The 17,986-nt window shown below is 40.8% G+C and overlaps 1 protein-coding gene across 1 annotated transcript in view; it reads left to right on the top strand.

Moving 5' to 3' along the window:
- LOC121289648 overlaps positions 1 to 17,986 on the top strand; it is a 498,843-nt gene that overhangs the window by 372,947 nt on the left and 107,910 nt on the right. Inside the window, exons 13-15 of the mRNA XM_041209274.1 lie at positions 1,711 to 1,807; positions 9,496 to 9,725; positions 12,939 to 13,054. Of these exons, the coding sequence (XP_041065208.1) occupies positions 1,711 to 1,807; positions 9,496 to 9,725; positions 12,939 to 13,054 (443 nt within the window). The remainder of the gene's footprint in view (positions 1 to 1,710; positions 1,808 to 9,495; positions 9,726 to 12,938; positions 13,055 to 17,986) is intronic.

Genomic DNA, 17,986 nt, shown 5'->3' with positions numbered 1-17,986 from the left:
ATTTTGAACAGATCTAGCATCTCAAGAGTAATTACATTTCAAAAGTACTTCATTGGCTGAGAAGCAATTGGGACATCCTGTGCTCGTGAAAATGCCACATTAATGCAAGTCTCTGTGTCTGCATGGTGCCGGTACACATAAACGTGGCAATAGAAAATTGAAAGGAAATAAAAATTACTTTAAAAGTATTGTCATTTGGATCATATTAGTAATTTATTAGAAACATATATTGACTTTTTATGTATTTAAAATTACAGACAATGGGTAGCCCAATATCTTATTAGCTACCAGTTATTCTTTAAATGGTGGCTGGTAATGAATTATGAAACAATAATTTGTAAAATCTTAGGACTTTTATTAATTCATGAAAGGAAATTGGTCTAAAAGTGATGTTTAAATTGAGTTAAATCCTAATAAAGACTACAAGAGCTTCAGCAGCGTGCTATGATATTGTAATCCCAGGCACAGATGCTAAATTTTGCCTACCTGAAACTCATTATTAATTAATTCTTTTTTAATATAGGTTGGATTTACTCATTTGGAAAAGTAGAATTATCCCTATTGATGTCGATCTATAATGCAAGTGGTTTGAATTTCACTAACCAGAGAGTTTAATCTTGCAGTTTGTGCAAAGCTAATCAAGACTTCGATAACAGATGTGAAGATCCCAGTGTCAGTCCACGTGTTTGGAACTTTATTCTAATCAAATTACCCAGACGCATGATAAGTCAACACTGATCACCATGCTGGCGGAAATTTAGATTACTCATGGCCTCCCATTCCCTTTGTTTTAATAACAACCATGCTCTATGTTTTCACACATTAAAGCAGAAATTGTGATGGTACCTGAATAATTAAAGAGTTGTCTATGGTGTTGTGTGAATCTGATCAATGTCACTGGCAAGGAAACGTGACCACAGCTGTGCTTTAAAAGTGCTCCCTGCTATGTTTTGCTGTGTGCTGGAAAAACAATACTTACTCTGTTCACTTTACTCCTTTCTGACCTTGCTGCAGGCAGCAGTGTCACCAGCTGCACTGGTTAACATGGTCACCTTTGGGTTTTCTTTAAAAAAAATGGTTTGACAGGGGATGAAACACATTTCATATAAACTTGCATTTCCCGCAGGTGTAGCAGTCCTTGTTTGTGTGCCTTGTACTGTTTGTTTATTTAGCTTCTTAAGCAATTTGACTCACTCAGTTTGGCGTCTTAAGTTCTGCTGGTTGCTTGATTCAGTACCCTCTCCCCTCCATCCATTTTCCTTCATTTCATTGACTTTTTCATGCAGTCATTTAAAGAATTAGATGAGAGGATTTTGTTTCTCCATTTCTTCCTGTCTGTCATGACCTTTGTTTTTTTTTTAACTTCCTTGGTCTAGTTTCAGTAAATAGTCATTGAGTGCCATGCCACCTGCTAAAGGTAGTTGAGAAATTAGCTTTTCCTGAAATTACCCTGACCAGTGACCTCTCCCAACCCACCCTAGGGTTTTGGAAGGCTGTTCCAGCTTTCTGTGTGGCCGCGTTTACTGCTTAATTTCGATGCTGGCGTTTAGCCTCTTAATTATTACTTGTCAGTTTAACTCAATAAAGCCTCAAGTAAGTAGAATTACTTTATATATTTTTTCACATGCTTGTCATGGATGCTCTGTTCTTTGTTGGGCAAGACTGTTAACTATTTTCACCACCATTTCTCTGATTTCTTTGTTCTGAAAGGAAAGACAAGATGAAGAAAAATTTGTGAAATCTGCACCACATACCACACAAGCTCCTGTGTCAAAGGTCACTTCTGGAAGCTCAGGATTAGGAAGAGGTAAAATTATATTTTTATCCTTAAGCTTTGATTTCTCAAGTTAATGAAGATTTTTTTTTTCATTGGGTCTGTGCCGCTAACAGGTGTTAGCCCTCAAGCATGGTCTCCAGGGCAGCCAGTCTATACACAACTTGAGGGCGATATAATTCATTGTAGCCTTGAACACATACAAATTGGTTGGGGAGACAACTCTTGAAGTTTTTTTTCCAAGGCCAGATGACATGAGAACTTGAAATCCATGTCAGAAATCAAAGGAACATTTTAAACTGTCAAAATGTAAACTTATCAACAACCCTTGACTTTTTTTTTGAAAAGAAGCTTTCTGTATCAGATTCCAATTCAGAGTCAGGTGGGAGGGACTGTGTCAGAAATTTGCAATACAAAGCAGAAATTGAGAGTGCATCAAAAAAAATCAGATGTAATACAAACCAACCTTCATCTCACTTGTCACATCTGCTCTGTCTAATTTATTTTTGAAACCAGAGAGGGGAAAAGGATCACAAACAATGTGTAGATGATAATATTTCATTTTTTTTAATCCTGTCAAGGAAATTAACAGCTGCACATTGGGTTAAGTGCACACACTAAAGCTGATTTCTATGAAACATGATGTATGATACAATGAAAAAAAAATTTCAAAACCCAGATCTGCAGAGCCCTATATAATAGTTCACTTCCAACCTTCTCACCTGATTCCATTGGCGGGATTAGCACAGTGGTTTTGTCTGTGAAGGATAGCTCTTAAGCAGGGTGAAGATGTGAAGAACACCAATAAGCTAGCAAAAACAGAGTACCATGGCATTAACTGCCTCATTATTTACAGATCTTAAGCCAGTCTATTACTTTGACATAAGGTTAACATTCAATGCTTCAGCTAGTCTGACACTATCCCCTTCTGTTTACATTTCAACTTAAATGTCTGATTGGTGCTTTTTCATCTGTTCTTCTTTACCAGAGCCTTTATAGAAGATGCACGAAAGCATTTGTGTCATAGCTGATGTGGTTAAAAAACTGAGCGGGGGAAGGGTTGTAGAGAGCACTCACTCTCAAAAGCTTAGGCACAACAGGTTACAAAGTCATTTGTATTTTATTCACATGAGAAATAAAGAAAAAAAATCATGTTTCAGAAATGAGTGGATGCCCAGAATGGTAAAGAAGCTTTTCTTCATCCCAGAAAATAATGAAATAGTGACACCAGTGCAACTTAGAATCACTTTAATTCCCCCAAGTCTCAGAATTTCCCAGAAGAATGCGATGGTTTAATGATTACACCTTTGCATAACAATATGAATAAACTGAAAATATTGGGACAATGGCATTGCCAATGAATGAAGTTATTAGATATAGTGTAAGATCCTGGTGAAAAGCCTTCAGGCCTTATATTTCATTTGTGACTTCTGCTTCATACAAAAGCATTGGTAATAGATCCTAAAGCAATGCTGTTCATGAATTTTTTTTTAGCACAGTGAGTTCAACGTGGTCAGAACACAAGCACAAAAGACTTTTAAGCTTTTCTGAAAAAGATGTATTGCTCAGGTTTAGGGTCTTGGTACAAAACCTGTTTCTCTGTACAGGGGTGTGTATAACACAATCCTGATACATCTCTGGCCTGTATTAAAGAACTACCTAAACCACACCATAAGATTCAAATGCAAATCATTTTATGTTAGATTATTTACACATATATAACACATTGAGCAATGCCAACTATAGGGACTTTGTGCACTCATCTGTGGAGATATACAGTGTCAGGCCATGAAATTTGCGATGTCTTGCTTAAAGAGGGAAGACTACGTAAATGAGTAGTGAGACACTGTGTACAATGTATATATATGAAACAGAGGAAATGCATTCATCACAACTTCTGCTAAATTTACTGCAAACCTGCTTCAAATCATTCAAAAATGTATTGAAGGCTATTCATTTTTTGACATTACAAGGAAGCTGTTGTCACAGTGGAGGCACTATTACTGCTCAGTAAATAGACAATCCCATATGTTTTAGAATGGGGGTGGAAAAATGTCTGTTGCTAAATGACCTCATAGCTCAGGTTACGAGTTCTGCAGGTTATAACGCCATTAATCTTTTCCATATCCCACTCTGAAACAATTGGCATTCTGTTTGTGCTATTCATATTTATTGTATATTGTGTCTTTAAAAAAAACTGAATGCAGTGAATATTTGAAATAGTTATTTTCATAGACAGAGAATGACTGCAGTGTGATATGCTGTATTGTCTGGGATCATTGCTGGAAATGCTAGATTTGTTCAACATGGTGTTGACTTCTATGAATGAATTTCTCTTCATATTTACTTTTAATTGAGAAAATTGAGTAAAAGGCAATGGCATATATTGCAGAACACACCCGTGGTTGAAGTGAGTGGAAAAGAAGGTTAAATATAATTCTTTCCTGAGCTGGGACTGCATTTTTCAGTCATCTGTTTTTGACTTGCATTTGGATAAGCCATTGATATACTTGTGGGTATTATTGTGGGGGAGTCTTCTGAGGCACAGAGCAGGTGTAGCTCAAACTGGAACCCATGTCACTTGAGGAGGAGTGGGATTAAGTATTATAATGTGGAACCTGCTAATTTAACCTTGTGCTTTTAGATTCTGTTTTTGTGGTGAAAGTGATGCCAGTTAGCAGTATTACCTCATTCACGTCCCACTCACAATGTGGAACCAGGAACATGGCATAAGCAAGTGTTAGTTAGCATATCCTGTTCAATTGCTGTGAAATTAAATAATAGAAATAAGTTGCTCACTAACTGCATTTTGTCAGCACACCTATGGTAGAGTGAAATCTGTCCAGATTGACGATGATGGAATATGATACTGAAAATATGTTCAAAGGATTTTCAGTTGAAATATTGCCACTGTGTCAAAAAGAAATTTGTCTGCAATGTTCAAGGCTGCTGGTGTTCTGAAATGTGTTTTGTTCACCTTGTGGCATGGAATTCAAAGCATTGTCAGCAATACTGAAAGAATTGCACACATGGAAGAATGCACAGACATAATTGTGCACAGCTACAATTGCAACTTTAAATTTCTGGCTGCAGCGTTGATGTTGTAATGCTGACATGCTGGATGCACAGGTTGAAACTTCAGCCTACCCAATCCCAGAATACAGTGGCAGAATGTGGGCATCTAATGTGCCAGTGGTAATTGTTTATATTTACAGTGCAGATAGATTTCACCTCTTGAAGTTACACTGTACAATCTTGATGACCAACATCACCCCCTTGAAACTACAGTCAGGCTTCCTGCGGTATCAGTGCTATAACCCAAGTGCAGAGTAAGAATCCTGATGAAGAAAAGTTATAATGCAAGGAATGAAGGAATGTTTGACTGAGTTCTTTAGGATACTGCCCTTTTAGCTCTGGACTTAGATCCAAATTAAACACAGAAGAATAGGATGAAAATCTCTGCTGGTTGCAAATGTCCAAAATCAAGTGATTTTTGAGGGGCATAAACACAGTTGATGATGCATTTGAATCTAAAGCACAAAATCGTATAATTTGGTACTAAATTAGCAGTCTTTCTTTGAGTTATGGGAGGTGAAACAATTTCTCTTTGCTGCACAGAGCAGGGCAATAGCCAGACAGTGTCATATCTAACCTGGGAGCGCTGCCACTGGGTGCAGAATAATGGGGAACATATTCTATTCTCCAGTGTTATGATCCCTCATTCACGTGAACACAATAAAGAGATTCTTAAGAATGAGAATGTAAAGAATATGTAGATTTAAAATCCACGCAAACACGTTGCAATGATTACAAGTTCATATTGATTAGGGACTGTCGTGCTTTGCTAAAGAGGACTTTTTCTAAATAGCCTCCACTGAGTACCTTATCGATGCAGCACAATTTGTGGAGGGCTATTTCAGAGCTCGACTTTATGCCAGAAATATGAGCTGTGAAAATCAATAATAAGCAACAATAGCAAGAATTTTATATTGAAATATTCCCCTTTAAGCCACTCAACTATACAATGGTTTTAAATCCCCATTTCCAATATGTACACGACATTTTATTAATAGAATCCCTGTTCCTTTTAACAAGACCGTTTCATTATATTTTGTTTTCATAATTGATTTTTATTTCTGAAGCAACTTCTTAGCTAAGAATTTTATAAAACCTAGTGAGAATAATATTAGTATCCATTATTAAACATTGTATTAAAATCTCTTAAATGTCATTGCTAAAAGGCTAAGATACGGACTCATAATACAATGGCCAGTGCCCATTGCGCAGAAGTATTGGGTGTTCTCTCTATGTAATGGAGTGCTATCTTACTCCAGTATAGCACATAACTTGCTGGGATTCTGTGCACAAAATGTGCTCAAGGCTCATTCAGACCCCAGGGATGATTTTCAATTAAAATATTCAGGGGAGGCAACATAAAAATTTTTGATCCAAGGTGTCTTTCTGCTTAACATAGGCCACCATTATTCTTTGCCACTGTTTGGTATTTTTTGTTCATCACCAGCCAAAGCTCACAAGGGAATTTATAATCTCATTAGCTGGAATTTGGCGACAATAGCAGCAGTAAACCGATGACCAGTAGCCATTTCTTGCCGTTAGTGCTCAACATCATGACCTCCTAGAGCATCACCAGAATACCATCAAATTCTAATACTTGTTAAGGTCAGCTGATTTGGACACCGGGATAGCCAGTGGCTCTGGAGCAATGGCCTTGCACTATTAACCTACAGTGCATTGAAAAATTAACTGTGAATTGGCACAATGAAACATGATTTTAAAAAGTATCAATTTTTGTTCTTCTAAACCAACAATAGGGGCTGCAGTGACACAGACACCTGTAATAGATTACAGGTCATTGTTCACTCAACAGGCAGCCACATAGCACTTAATGTCTTGAGGTAGACTCCACTTGTTCAAAGATTAGAGCATAAACAACATGACACCTAAGTTTCAGGCGTTGTCCAAATATCTTTCAGTGTTATTTGGATATGAGTCAAGTACAGAAGAACCATATGATTTTTACTTGCCTTTCTTGCAATCACAGTAACAAGGGTATATGTCTTATGTTGAAAATGGGTGGTGCCAGTAAATTTTCCCATTTTTTTACATCAAATAACTACAAACAAAAGCCAAAAGTTGAGTATATCTAATGAGCCAAGCATTGCTGGGATGACTGAATGGGGGTTAGAAGGCCTAAAGCAAAAGGCTTTGTTTTTACGCATTCTTCATCACCTCCGTAATCTGAGGAACTCCTGTTCACTATGGATTGCGTAGTAGTTAACTTTTGTTTTGTTTTACCCTTGGATTTAAATACATGTCCTAAAAAATCCATCTGTGCTTATGTAATATTGTAGAGAGCAGTGTGTAATATTATAAAATGGTAGAGCACTCTGGCATTGCTGATTGCTTCATGTTAACTATGTGGTACATGGACCAATCAGTGCATGCTTTGTGTTACCCTAAACTCTAAAACATCATTATATGATACCCACAGGGATCAGTGTCAGACTGGTATCTGTTTAAAGTGATTCAGACTTGCCAGAGTTAAGCCATGCTAACAGACCTGCATCTGTGGTTGAGGAAAATGGGAAACCACCCAAATAACAGTTACATCTTAAGGTTAAAAAATTAGCTGCTGGACTGCATGGGATTGTTTTAAACTTTGCTTTGCATCACCTGAAACTTGTGAGAAGCCAGAACAGTCTATGACCAGCTCATCAAGGTACTTTCATACCACTTGCCTAAATTCAATTTGAGCAATTTCACACCCAAATTGCCCTGGGCAGCTTGGATCTATATGAAGCCAAAAGCTGCTTTGCATCAATATAAATTTTGCAGTCTTTCTGGCTTATAGAATGCTTAACGAAAAGCTTCTCTGTGGCATTTTCCATGCTTCCAGCCTGTGCCTTGTGACAAGGCCAGGTAATGGCCTCAGCTTAGTTGCTTGCTGACTTGAATTAGCAGGAAATAGTAACAAGCAGTTTCTCACACACCACACTTCTTCAGCCAATCGCAATTTCCATCTTAGTCCGAGGGGATAATAAAAATAGACACTAACAGATGTACCATATGCTTTAAATCATCATTTAATTAGGCAATAATAATGGAACGACAAACGGTACACAGATTGGGGTTTTACCACCCCAGGGATTGTTTTGGCATGAGGTGCAGCTGAGAGCTAAAACAATCGCTGACGTGGCAGAAGCCCAGATACACGTACCCTTAGTTGTTTATTATTGTCATTTGATCGCTAGGTTTCTTCATCACGTGAAGAAACAGTTAGTTTTCATGGAGCAAATGAATCAGAGTTCAAACTGTAAATGACAGTCATAGCAACAGTGGGAAAAAAAAACACAAGAAAGAAACTATTAAAATTCCAAATATATACTCACAATGAGTATTTGGCACCATGATAGTCTGCCCCAGATGATATTTTTAATAGTGATCCAACCAAGGCATTTCATTGTAATGGTAACTGTGCTTGTAATTTAACTATAAAAGGATATTTATCTATTAATATTTGGCAACAGAACAACAGTTGGCCTGGGTGCCTCTGGCCTAAAGAGGGAAGAATCTGTCAGCGTTCCTATACCTGATTGCTATCCAGTGATCTCTGCTGCAAAGTGTAAGTGTGTTGGTTTAGTTCAGACTTCGCTGTGATGCCTCCCTTACATTTCCACCCCCACATCCCCTTCCAGATCAAATATTCTGCTAACACTCATGGCCACAGCTTAGAAAGATACCTGAGGTCTGTCTGCTACTCTGGAACCCAACCCATCAAGAATCAGTGGGTGGAACCTTCTGTGATAGAGATATATCTCTGGGAAAAGAGGTAGGACTTATAGCCTTTTGAAGATTATCTCCCCAGTCACTGCAGGGGAGTTGTACACTGTGGGGAAGCATGCTGCTTCCTTGCTACCTACAAAAGTGGAAACATTTTTCTTAAAAGTTATATGGCCTGCTCTTTACCCTGTGTGAGAGAACGCTCTGTTACTGCTGGCACACACCCTTACTCAATTTAAATCTTTGGAAACCCACCAATTCCTTGCCCCAGTGACTTTGAAATGCTATAAGTCTGGGATAAACACGTCCCTTGCATCCAGCAATCAAACAACACAAGTGGAAGGAAGTATGTCAGACAACATATTTTCTTCGCTTTCAATTATTTCAATGTACCCGCCCATATTGGGCATACTGAATGACACTGGCATAAAATGAGATGGGGAAGGACAACAGGAAGCAAAATGGAACAGAAGGATGTAATGGAACTGTCAAAAAATCATCTAGGTGCAAATAGGAAATCCAGGTAAATGTCTTCAAGGAGTGGGGATGGTAAAAGAGTAACCGCTATGCATTATTTTTTACTTGTTTGTCTGTAATAATTCATTGTTTAGAAATGTTGCTATAAATTAAGGGTTCTCTTTGGCTGAAATTATGCTGAACTGATGGAATATAATTTTAAAAATAACACTTTGTTTCTGTTCAGTTTCTTATAACAAATGTTAGGGGATTGCAGGGAATGACAGTGGGCAAATGGCTAGCAGATACCACCTAGTGGACACTTAGGAATATTATTCACTTGCAGCTGGCACTTAAAGCAGCAAAGAAAGTGGGAGGGATATTTGCAGTAGTGAATTGGATCGCGCAATGAACAACAGTCTTTATATAATTTTCAGAATGCATTGTGTTTCAAATATTTTCAGGCTCAAGCCCTTCAGTACTAAGTGGGTTGGAGAACCACATGGATGAATCCCTACAGGAACTTTTCTCAGATGCCTTTTCTGCAAATGAAATTGTACCGAACAAGTATTCAGCCATGATTTCTACCTCTTGCAATGGTGGGAATTCGTATGTAGAAGTGAAGGAGGCCACGATGTGTTTGAGCTGTGCAGAGAAGGCAAGCATGAAGTCAATCATAAGAAAATGGTTTAAAGTCAGAATGCACATTATGTACATCAGGGAAATGATGTTAGGTCTGAAATGAGGAACATATGATTGGAGACTGAGTCTATCAAAAGGTTAAAAGCATGGATGAGGGGAGAGGATCTCTGGCATTCTTTTAAGACCCAGCTTCCAAGGCAGTATAATGACATTGTTTGCTGGCACTCTAACCTCACATGACACAAAGAATTGGCAACCCCAACGCTCCCCATGTGATGAATTGGCAATCTTACCTGCGTCATAGGAGGAAGGAAGAAATTGCAGATCAGTTCATTTTGAGATAATCTCTTCCTCTTCTTGTGGTTGGCACATAACCAGCACTAATAGGGCCTCTGAAGGCTCTGCAGGGTGTAGTACTGAGCTATACAGACCAGGAAGTTCCAAGATTTGATTTGAAGTATGTGCTGAGTTAGCCAATCTTAGCCAGTCAGCTGTCTCTAGAATAGGACAGGGAAAAATTGGGCTGGGCTGATGCTCTTTAGCTTTATCAAGTGAACCCTGTTGGTAACTGGACCTATGTAGGCAACTCATAGGGGCACAAGCGATATAATTGTGAAAATCCACTTTGTCTCAGATTCCATAGTCAAATTGCCCATTCAAGATTCATTGTCACAACTCACACATGAAGAATTGCTGCTTGGTTACAATACCAGAGAGCTGCTGATGTAAATCAAACTACACTCGAAACATTGGTCGGTGCCTTTTTGGAAAAGGAAGGATAAAGGTAGAAAATTGCAGGTGAATAAAAATATTTTTGATAGTAATCTGTCAGATCACTTGCAGTTCATCTGAGGAGCAGGAGAAAAATTAAAATAACCCCAACAAAAACCTATTGAATACTGATTCTCAATCATTAGGTGAAACCTGTTCAGGTGAGTGGACAATTGTTCAGAAATAAATGTGTCAATCTCAAATTAATACCAGCCAAAAGAAGCCCTTATTATTATAGAAGTAGAGGTTAAAGAATTTGACATGGACCCCATAATGCAAAATAATATCCCATCCATTCATTTTGCTGAAAAAGTAATGGCCCTGACACAATCCAGCAAGATTGATGATGAATCTACTTTACTGAATAAGTAACAAGCACAAAATACAATACAGCAAGACAGGGTGGCCAAAAATATAAGAAACGACACAAAACAAAGTCTTCCAACCTTAGAAAAATTACCTGAAAATTATGAACTTTGAGAATTATATTTTTAAAAGTACCACAGAAGAGCTTATTTCTACCACGAATGGCACTACCACTGACTTCAACTTAATACTGGAAAAAGAATGACCAAAAAGACATCTGTAAACTTTAAGAATACTGAGGATATGTGATAGGCCAGTCTGGAGGAAGATTCAAGGTCAGTCCTGAAATTGCCTGCCATCCTTGATTATCTGAATAATATGCGCAAAATCGCTATTCCTGTTCAAACATACCTGTTTCTCCCTGAGGGATTTTTCTTTGCTGACTGGTCTCTACTAGTGTTGTTTTTGTTGACAAATGCTTGTGTGGGCTGTTTTTAGGCATCATTTGCTCTGTATGGAAGCATGATGTTGTTTACGTGGCAATAAGAAGTGAATTTTTCCACGCTGCAATATTATAATGAAGCTGTCAATAAATTTGAATAAAAGTCACAGGATGATAAATGGTACAGCCTACATTAAAGCCCCAAAGACCTATGCCACCCAGTGGCAGAATAGGATAGGGTGGCACAATGGTGCATCTACATTAAAGGCTAAAGAATCCTGGCACCCAGTGGTAGGATGTGGCCTTGTGCTCTTGATTCTCAACACACTGAATTCACAATCTTGGCCTTGCTGCTGTAGCGGAGGTGCGGGTGGGGAGTCAATGTTAATACTGGGTTGTGCCACAGGAATGGAGGGAAAAACAGAGACAGAGACCTCTCCGGGTATTCTCATGTACTTTGAGATTTGAGGCAGATCTCCTGACCACCCTCATGGCCAGGGTCAATCCACATTGGAGGTAACATAGAGGGAAAAATACCTTTTTTAGTAACTCTCAGAGGTTTTTAGTTCGCAGAAGCCAAAGGTGAGACTCAATTCCATTTCATTTTGGGAGTTACGGGTTTGCCATTTTGTAAAGCATTGTTGAATTTGGACATCTTCAGTGTTGCAGAGCTGCCCTTAATCAATGGAGGCTGAGTGGTTCTCCACTGGGCAGGAGAAAGAGGTGAGGATGAAGAGAGAATCATGATCAGAGAACTGGAAATAAGCTGTCCTGTATAGAGGGGTGCAGGGAAAGCTAATCCAGACGAAGAAGAGAAAATGATGATGCTTTAAAAGAGGACTAAATCAAATTTATGCGGCCTCTGGCTTTTTTTGGGGAAAATGGACATGTTATCTAGTGTGTAGTTTGATACTGGCTTGTGCCTCATTTAACATGGTGCAATGGAGGGTTATTATTTTATGCTGTGTTGTGGTTTTTATAAAAGGTTCATTAGACTATTTCTAATAGACTGAAATGCAGGCACTAATTAAAGATAGTTTACTATATTACTCCTAATGACTTGGAAAAAAAGATTTTCAATCTAAATAAATCTTACGTTATTTAGAACATAATGATGAATGTTTAAACATGTCATAACCTAATATTTTCCATTATCATAATAATATCAGGAACATCATTGTTTGTGCTTGTGGGTCAGATGGTACATTAATGTTTGTTAGATTTGACATGGAACAATTATAATGTAGCCTTGCTTCAGCAAATTACGATTGATTTTATGCAACATTGTCACAAACTTTGCCTTGCGTACATTGTGTTATCACTTTACCTTGCGGAGGAAGTGCTTAACAGAAAACACAAGGTTTAGTCAAATTGGAGAAGAAACTTTGCCAAAGCGGACATGTATTAATCAGTGTCACAGGTGCTCATAATAGTCCAGCTAATTACTTCATTACTTCCCTCACTCTACAGACCAGCTTGCTTATACTGAATAGCGTAAAGTTCCATTACCAGTGCTTACTGTGATGATTTTAACCATTCTGGGAAATCTCTGCAGGCCAGAACAAGTACTTGCTTGTTTCTCCATTTCACTGGGGACTCCTATTTGTGCATTCAATCGTGTTTAGTAAAATCATATCATAGACTAAATTGTTGATAAAGGGCATATTTTCTATGTTATATTGCCTTTTAAATACCACTAATATGTGTTTTGCCATTCATTCTTTAATATGCTTTATTTTTTTATAGACACTGATCTGTCCACATAAAATTGGTAACAACTGTGTGATTGCACTGCCCAAGAATTGCACCCACATTAAAATCAGCAGACCCAAAGCTCACATCATTACCATGGAGGCTAAGCTGTAAGTAGTCCCCTGGGGCTTGTTGTCCTAATGAATGCCAGACCACAAATTAATGAAGTTGCTTTGGAAAAACATTGTGATTTTTAGTCACTGAAGCATCAGTAAATCTGCCAGAACCAGGACAGCTGTTTATAGCTTGTTATGATGTCAATTTGTTTACAAATTAGATTTTCCTTTTCAAAATTTGGTGCTTAGCTGCCACTTCATGTCAGTCATTATGAGCTCAGGATGCTTTCTGATGTATTGAAAGCTCGGAGGGGGCTCATTGCCTGATGTCACCTGAGTCCTTAGACCCCTACCATCGAATCGCGTGTAATTTGTTTTCACTGACCCATGCTTCTCAGTGGCAAGAATCTGTGGTTATCCTAATTGGTTCATGTCAGCCATGAAAAGCGTAAGCCCCATCTGTCTTCCTTCTCAATGATATCCTTTTGTTCTTTGAAAAGATCCTGGTATCTGTTCTTTAGCAGAACAGAGCCTCTAAGACCTTGACTCAAGAGGGGTGAAAGCATATTGTTCCTTTGGAGTAAACAGCTATGAGATACAGAAATAAGTCAGGCATAATAAAGAGATAATATGCCCAAGGCAACCCAACAGCTATATTAGCTCAGTGGACTCAATTAAGAGCTTTGAGTTTAATTCCTGGGCTAGACTTGTAGCTCTGTCCTAGTCTAGGCCAACTTATCCAGGGAAGTCATGGATAACTGGCTTTGGGAATCTTTCTGCACTATTCAAGTGCTGTCCCATTGGAAAAGCACCGATTACCATATACAGCTTGGAACTTCTCACATCACTTAAAACAATAGTGCACAGAAGAGGCTAACTTGGGTGAAAAATAATTATAAAAATGAGATGTCAATATATCAAAAAAATCATGTGTTTTTTGAATTAAATACAACTTTTAATGCTGATTTAATTTACCTGAAATATGTTAATGATGTATTCATCCAACTGGCTTTCTACTAATTAGGCACTTATATTCAGATAATTGTAGACATCAGATTGGATTTGGAATCAAAATAGTGGTGCTCTGAATTTAAAACCCAAATTAATATTGAAACAATCTTTCCTAGTTTGTCCAGGATTTAGATCTTTATGACTATAATACTTAGCCATGTTTCTCAGAATAGGTGAAACATATAGAAGATTATATAGTAATGTCTACCTATGCAGGCAAGTTTCCGTAAGTGTCCAGATTTAACATTCCATACCATGGTCTAGATTTCTGTGTGGGCCCAGGAAAATCTGACCTACACACTTTTACACCTTCCAAAATGCACACTCGATCCATATGTGACTTTTCCTGGGACTTTTGCCTTTGTACACAAGGTTGAGGGTCGCAGTGCATTGTGCGAGCTTTGCTGAAGTGTGTGAGCAGTGTGGGCTGTTTAGAAGGCCCGCTAGGTTCTCTAACACAACAACCCAGCTCCCAGCATCGTTTAAAGGCCCCTTAAACCTTACCACTTCATCCATCTGACCCACCCCACCATTGCCATTCCATTCCCCCTCAAATAGCCCATCCCACCTTCATGCCCCCTTAATGCCCTCTCAGATCCCCCATGCCCCCTTAGACCCTCTTGCCACCCTATGTCACCTCAGATACCCCATGCCACCCCATGTCACCTCCATATCCTCCACATATTCTCCATAGCTACTCATTCAGTATCCATTATGTACAGTTCCCGGGAGTAATGCAATAGCAGTGGGAATAATTTTAAAATCATTGGAGAAAAAAACACTCTACCAGTCTAATAAAGCATTTAGGGTGGAATTGTCCCAGATTTGCACTAAGTGCGGTAATGGGCAGGAAAAAGGGCTTTTTACCCGCTGGCCACAATGGTAACTTATCATTCCGTATTGTCCAAATTCTGCCTCGTTAATAATGCATTCCCAGGAAACACACCATCATCTCGCCGCTTCATCACGCCGTGTGTAAAGTAACCTTCATGGCCCCTTGAAAAGGAAGAGTGCAGCCCCCTGGTTTAATGATGCATCCCTTGAGCACCTTTTGGACGCAGTGGAGGCCCGCCGTGATGTCTTCTACCCTTGCTCTGGCTGCAGGATGGGCAGCAACATCACCAATCCAGCATGGGAGGCTGTGTCAGCACTAACGTCCTGCAAAAGAGGACAGCCGCCCAGTGCTGAAAAAGGATGATTGATTTCATCCATTCCGCCAGGGTAAGTTACTTTTCTCATTTCTCTCAACTCACACACTCACAAACCCATCACATATCCACAGGGACCTCATTCACTGCCAGTTCAAGGGACATTACCATTTACTCTCACACACACATGCCTTCATTGTCCTCATCCCTGCTTACATGCCAGGCATACTTATCATCTGGCCTGGCAGGCGTCCTGCTTGCACTCTCTCCATCTCTATTCATGCAGGACAAGCTGGCACACAACAACAGGGAGAGGTCGCAGACTGGTAGAGGAAAGTCTAAAATCATATGGACCTCAGAAGTGCAAAATGTTTTAGTTGACAGGCAATATGATCGGCACAGGCTTGGAGGGCCGAAGGACCTGTTTCTGTACTGTACTTTTCTTTGTTCTTTGTTCTATCAAGGTCCTCACGGACTTTGAAAACACAGCCATCCAGCTGGCCGGCGAGGATCTGGACCGGTCCTGTGCTGACGGTGAGGGTGTCAGTGCTCTACCAAGTGAGGATCCAGCAGTGCAACATCCATCAGACAACCATGCCGTGAGTGATGTGTCCTCTTTCACAGGCCACTGCAATACATGAATTTTCTCCCTTTGCTTTCGCAGGCACATCTGGGAAACAGTTGACAGAGTCCACGACCCAAGGCCTCCAATCAAGTCCCAAAGAAACCTCTGAAGGGGAATCTGGAGGCACCTTCATTGAAGACCCATCACAGTGCTCACCTACATCCTCCACCAAAGCAGAGATACACAACTTGGTGGGACCTAACTTTAGGGTAGCCTCGGGATCACAATCTGGTGAGCACACCACACATTCTGATCTACAGCAGGTGGAGGCAGGGACGTCAGGCAGATCTCTGGCACTTAGAGGACTGCTGGAGGCCAGAAATCTGCTGAGTCCAAGTCAGATGTTGAGCCTCTGAACTCGGTCATACCTCAGTTGTTGGAGCTGCAAAGGCAAGCTTCAGATCAGGAAGGGATGTCCGCTGCAGTCATTAGAATGCAAGGCACGATGGAGGAGTCCGTTTGTCTTCAGGGTGAGGTGATAGTGCCGGCATGCCAATGCACCGAGGTCAACATTGGTAGTATGGCGGCCGCAACAGAGACCTTGGTCCAGGACATCGGTCCTGCTCTGCTGCATGGGCTGAACTCCATCACTGATGTCATAATTGGCCTCCAAAAGGAGAGGGGGTGTGGGGCAGCTCGATCCCACTTGAGTTTCCCCTTCTCCTCTAGGAGTCATCCAGGGGCCCTCGGGCATCCATAGGGAGGAGGATCAGCAGACACACACCCTGGGGCCGTCCATGCAGGCGACTCCGGGAATGTGTGATCCAGATGAATTCTCTCTTCGTGTGAGTCCAGCAGCTCCAGTTCCACAGGCAAAGGAGGGAGCCACCGCCACGCAGCAGGACCCCAAAAGAAGGCCGGGGAACTCCATGTCTCAGCCTTCCAGAGGACGCCCACCAAGGTCACCACAGACTGTAGCAGTCAGCAGGCTGCCTCCACCTCCGCTGTGGATGTCTGGGGAGCACTAATACGTAGTGGCAGGGTTGGGAAGGTTAAGAAGATGTAGTTGCACAGACTGGGCATGGGTGCTAATCACTTAAACATACTGTTACTATTGTAAATAAACTCCCAAGAATGTCTCCCTGCCTATGGCTCCTTGTCCTGATGAGCAGTGTTCGTGTCACTCAGATTCCTGCACAAGATAAAGGCAGCTGTCTCAGTCCAGGCCTCTACCCTGTGCTCTGTCTAACCTTCAGACCAAAGTGATGGTCCGGCCTCACACTCCCTGGACACATTACTGATGCCCGCATCTCAATGGTGCTGGTCATTGCTGCCAGAATGTTGTGGGCAGGTGCCACAGAGTTCTTTCATTCTCTCTGTGTGCTCTCAGCACCTTAAGGGAGAACTGGCCCCCATCTTGTCAGCAGGTGTGACCAGTGACGCTGTGCTCCTGAAGGGCTCAGGTGCTGAAGGCTGACAAAAGATCAGGTGCATTTAAAGCTTCATAGCTGCGTCTCCATGATATGACCCTGATCACACAGCGTAAGTGAACTGTCCTCGGCCAGACAGGAGTCAGACATTCACAGAGGCAATGTGAAGATCTATGGAATGTCCTCACTGCATGATGTTATGGCCAACATTTCCCCTCTGCCGGGTGGGAAGAGTGGGAGTGGGCACAGGTGGGCGAGCCTCGGATCGGGGGTGCACAGCCATTTTAAGTGGGCAGGCCAATTAAGGCACGCCCAGTGTGACATGCACCAGGAAGCGCTATGCGGTCCCTGTGCTGACGGAGGGAGGGGGGGGGGGAATTCCCTCAGCCGGGAGCGTTCTTTCGCAAATGCACGTGAAAGAGCGCACAGATCTCCCTGAGGCAAAGTGCTACCTCAGGGAAATCATCTCTGATGTAAAACTTCAAATAAGCAGGTTTGAAAAAATTCCCTGCTATGTCCCCTCATGTGGCACTGTCACATGAGTTAGGACATGTCCATAACTTTTATTGAAACCTTTCGTAAAAATTTAAAGACCCTCATGAAACCTCATCCCGCCCGTGGATGAGGTTTCATGCTTTTTCCAAGGCCTGCCTGGGCTCCCAGCCTGCCCACCAACATAAGGTTGGACAGGCAGGTCCATCAATCACGTTGATTGGTTTTTTAATGGCCTTAATAAGCCGTTGACGGTTCGGCAAGCATGCCCGCTGAACTGACAATCAAAATGACGTGGCGTGACATCGGGACGCACACCCGATGTATCCCCACATCATCT

Source organism: Carcharodon carcharias, chromosome 17, assembly GCF_017639515.1.
Source record: "Carcharodon carcharias isolate sCarCar2 chromosome 17, sCarCar2.pri, whole genome shotgun sequence".
Taxonomy (NCBI): Eukaryota; Metazoa; Chordata; class Chondrichthyes; order Lamniformes; family Lamnidae; genus Carcharodon; species Carcharodon carcharias.
This window is presented reverse-complemented; position numbering and strand designations above follow the sequence as displayed.